Source organism: Sphaeroforma arctica (assembly GCF_001186125.1).
Source record: "Sphaeroforma arctica JP610 unplaced genomic scaffold supercont1.11551, whole genome shotgun sequence".
In the NCBI taxonomy this organism is placed as follows: domain Eukaryota; class Ichthyosporea; order Ichthyophonida; genus Sphaeroforma; species Sphaeroforma arctica.
Genome location: NW_014029007.1, coordinates 1 through 819, shown reverse-complemented (window position 1 = coordinate 819; position 819 = coordinate 1). Strand labels below are relative to the sequence as shown.

The 819-nt window shown below is 48.5% G+C and overlaps 1 protein-coding gene across 1 annotated transcript; it reads left to right on the top strand.

The window, feature by feature from the left end:
• Positions 1–130: 130 nt before the first annotated feature.
• Positions 131–818, top strand: SARC_17652 (hypothetical protein; the record flags this gene model as incomplete). Its single annotated transcript, XM_014288257.1, has 1 exon — positions 131–818. A coding segment is annotated over one exon (688 nt), but the record flags the coding sequence as incomplete, so codon positions are not given.
• Position 819: the final 1 nt, after the last annotated feature.

The window sequence follows — 819 nt, the reverse complement described above, 5'->3', positions numbered from 1 at the left end:
ATACCCGGGAACACCAGGTATCTGGAGCAACGAGCAGACTGCTGCCTGGACAACTATCGTAGATGCCGTACACGAGCAGGGTGGTACCATTCTCATGCAACTTTGGCATGTGGGTCGCATTTCGCACCCAATGTTTCTTGATGGCAAACAGCCTGTATCATCAAGTGCTATACAAGCTCCTGGTCACGTATCTCTAGTTCGACCCGAAGTTGAACACGGAACACCACGTGCGTTAACTATTGAGGAGATCGCAGAGACAGTTGAGGATTACAGAAGGGGTGCTGAGAATGCTAAGAAGGCCGGGTTCGACGGTGTAGAGATACACGGTGCCAACAACTACCTGGTAGAGCAGTTCTTGTTCGATACCCAAAACGATCGCACAGACAAATACGGTGGATCCATTGAAAACCGAATGCGCTTTATGCTTGAGGTCACAGATGCGGTTATTAGCGTGTTTGGCGCTGCGAGAGTAGGTATGCACCTGTCACCCCGTTCTTGGGGGCCTAAATTCGGTGATTCTGATATGAAGATGGTCTTCACTCATGTAACACAAGAACTGGAAAAGCGAAACATTGCGTTCATTTTCGCCCGAGAAAACTGGTTGGATGAGGAAATTCCTGAGATTGGCCCGAATGTGATTAAAGCCAATTTCTCAGGAGTATTCATAGCTAATGAGAAATTCGACCTTGAATCGGGAGAAAAGGCGTTGCAGGAGAACAAGGCTGACGCTATCGGCTTTGGAATCCCAGCAATTGCTAACGCTGATCTTGTGGACCGGTATATGGCGGGTGCGGAGTTAAACAAACCAAACTTCGCTCT